Here is a 1,891-nt window from a genome sequence, read left to right on the forward strand (position 1 = left end):
TTTGAACCAAACAATATATTACAAATTGTAGGATTTGTCATCCTACAATAATGTTGAACCAAACGAAAGTTAAAAAATCCCAAGGCATGAAAAAAACCTATGGATTTCAAATCCCCTATGGGATTACAAATTCTATAATTTTGACATTTGAACCAAACACCCCCTAATTCAATTATCTACATGAAGCATATGCCTTGAATTCCTCTGTGGAGAATTTTTTTAAAAAAAAGATCCTTTTTGAAACTTGTTAGCAAAATCGACATTTTTTTTATATAATTAGCAAAATCAATCTCTAGCTGGCCAAAAAGAGGTCGGTTTTGTAAAAAATAAAACTTTAAAATACACAAGACTACTAGTTCTGTGCATTTAGTGATGCCCAATTACACCCTAATAAAATTTAATTAGTCTCGTGTATTTTTTAAAGTTTAATTAGCATGTGATTAACTAACACTAATTATATGGACTATTAGTCCTATGTATTTTAAAAACTATATTTTGCAAAATCACAAAAAAGAGAGCGATTTTGCTAATAAAGTTTCAAAAACGGTGTTTTTTAAAAAAATTCCCGTCCTCCTTTTGTCGGTGTCTATAACATTAACTAAAATTTGACGTTAAATTTTAAATTTAAGCTTCAATTTTAAGTCTTAACCGGACACAATCACAGATAGTTTGACGTCAATTTATACATCTACTGTCTGTTATTAAAGTTGTTCAATTTATTTAAAAAAGCCACAACACTATACCCCTACCTCAATTAACCGTACCAGAAACTGAGAAACTTATTACACTGAGCTCAAATCATCTACATATTCTTTTCCCTATACTTCTCGCCACTAAATCTGAAGCCCGAATAGCCGAAGCTGCAGTCACAAAGGGCTCAGGAAATTGAAGCGAAGATCTAAATTCAACCATTCGAGACCTCAGATTTGTCCAAATAGCAGTAGACAATGAACAGATTAGCCGAAAGAGGACTTTGATGGTGTGAGTTATATATAACGTAAGTATACATTGCAACACAAACAATAACAACTATAAAAAGGCAGCAGCAACCAAAGAATAAACAAGTGAACTTCTAAATTGATTCAACTGCGATGTTCTCACAAACACAAGCAAAACCAGCAACCACAAATAGGTGTCCATAAGAACTAAGGAAAGAATAGTCCGAAGAGAAAATGATACTGGGGTAAAGCTTGATAGGCACTCATACATGTCATAAAAGTCAAAAATTCCTTTTGAGAAAACAAACATTCTCAAAAGTGTTTCTGCTTCGTAAGTAGTACTCAATTTAGCTCTTGCCAGCTTGCTTTTCCTTGACCTTCTGGATCTTCAAAACTTTCTTCACAATTTTCTGCTCCTCTACCAAAAAGGCTCGGATGATTCTAAAACATCGAGAAAGAGAAGGCATCAGCTATAAGAGAACAGAATCCAAGAAGAAATCATCAAGGAAGAAGATTAGCATGATAATAACTGACCTCTCCTTCACAGCGCTACCAGATAGAACACCGCCATAGGCACGATTCACTGTCCTCCTGTTCCTTGCTAACCTAGACCTCTTGTACTCAGTGGGTCTAAGATGAGGAATCTGGTAGTAGGAAAGAGATTAAGATTATGCAAAATGTAGGAGATAAAGTAATTAAATGAACTCAAACAACATATAGTATGACTATGATCACAGAAGTTTCAAAAGTCAGTAACTGATACGGTTCATGTGTCACACAGGGAAGGAAAAGAAAGAACTACTTATATGCAGAGCAGAGAAGAACTTTACAATCCCTGGTCATGTTCAGTCGCCAACCACTCTGGATAAATTTTCTTTATGGCTTCTAAGGTTTTCAAAAGCCAGATGCAAGACAATGTTCCTCAAAACCTTTTTAGACTCAATACACTGCCA

The 1,891-nt window shown here is 34.5% G+C and overlaps 1 protein-coding gene across 1 annotated transcript in view; it reads right to left on the bottom strand.

The window, feature by feature from the left end:
• LOC109833873 (60S ribosomal protein L34) overlaps positions 1,055-1,891 on the bottom strand; it is a 3,429-nt gene continuing 2,592 nt past the window's right edge. The window contains exons 3-4 of the mRNA XM_020401719.1: positions 1,473-1,582; positions 1,055-1,379 (exon numbers count right to left, since the gene is read on the bottom strand). Of these exons, the coding sequence (XP_020257308.1) occupies positions 1,286-1,379; positions 1,473-1,582 (204 nt within the window). The 3' untranslated portion in view covers positions 1,055-1,285. The remainder of the gene's footprint in view (positions 1,380-1,472; positions 1,583-1,891) is intronic.

The sequence above is a fragment of the Asparagus officinalis genome, chromosome 3 (assembly GCF_001876935.1).
Source record: "Asparagus officinalis chromosome 3, Aspof.V1, whole genome shotgun sequence".
Lineage (NCBI taxonomy): Eukaryota > Viridiplantae > Streptophyta > Magnoliopsida > Asparagales > Asparagaceae > Asparagus > Asparagus officinalis.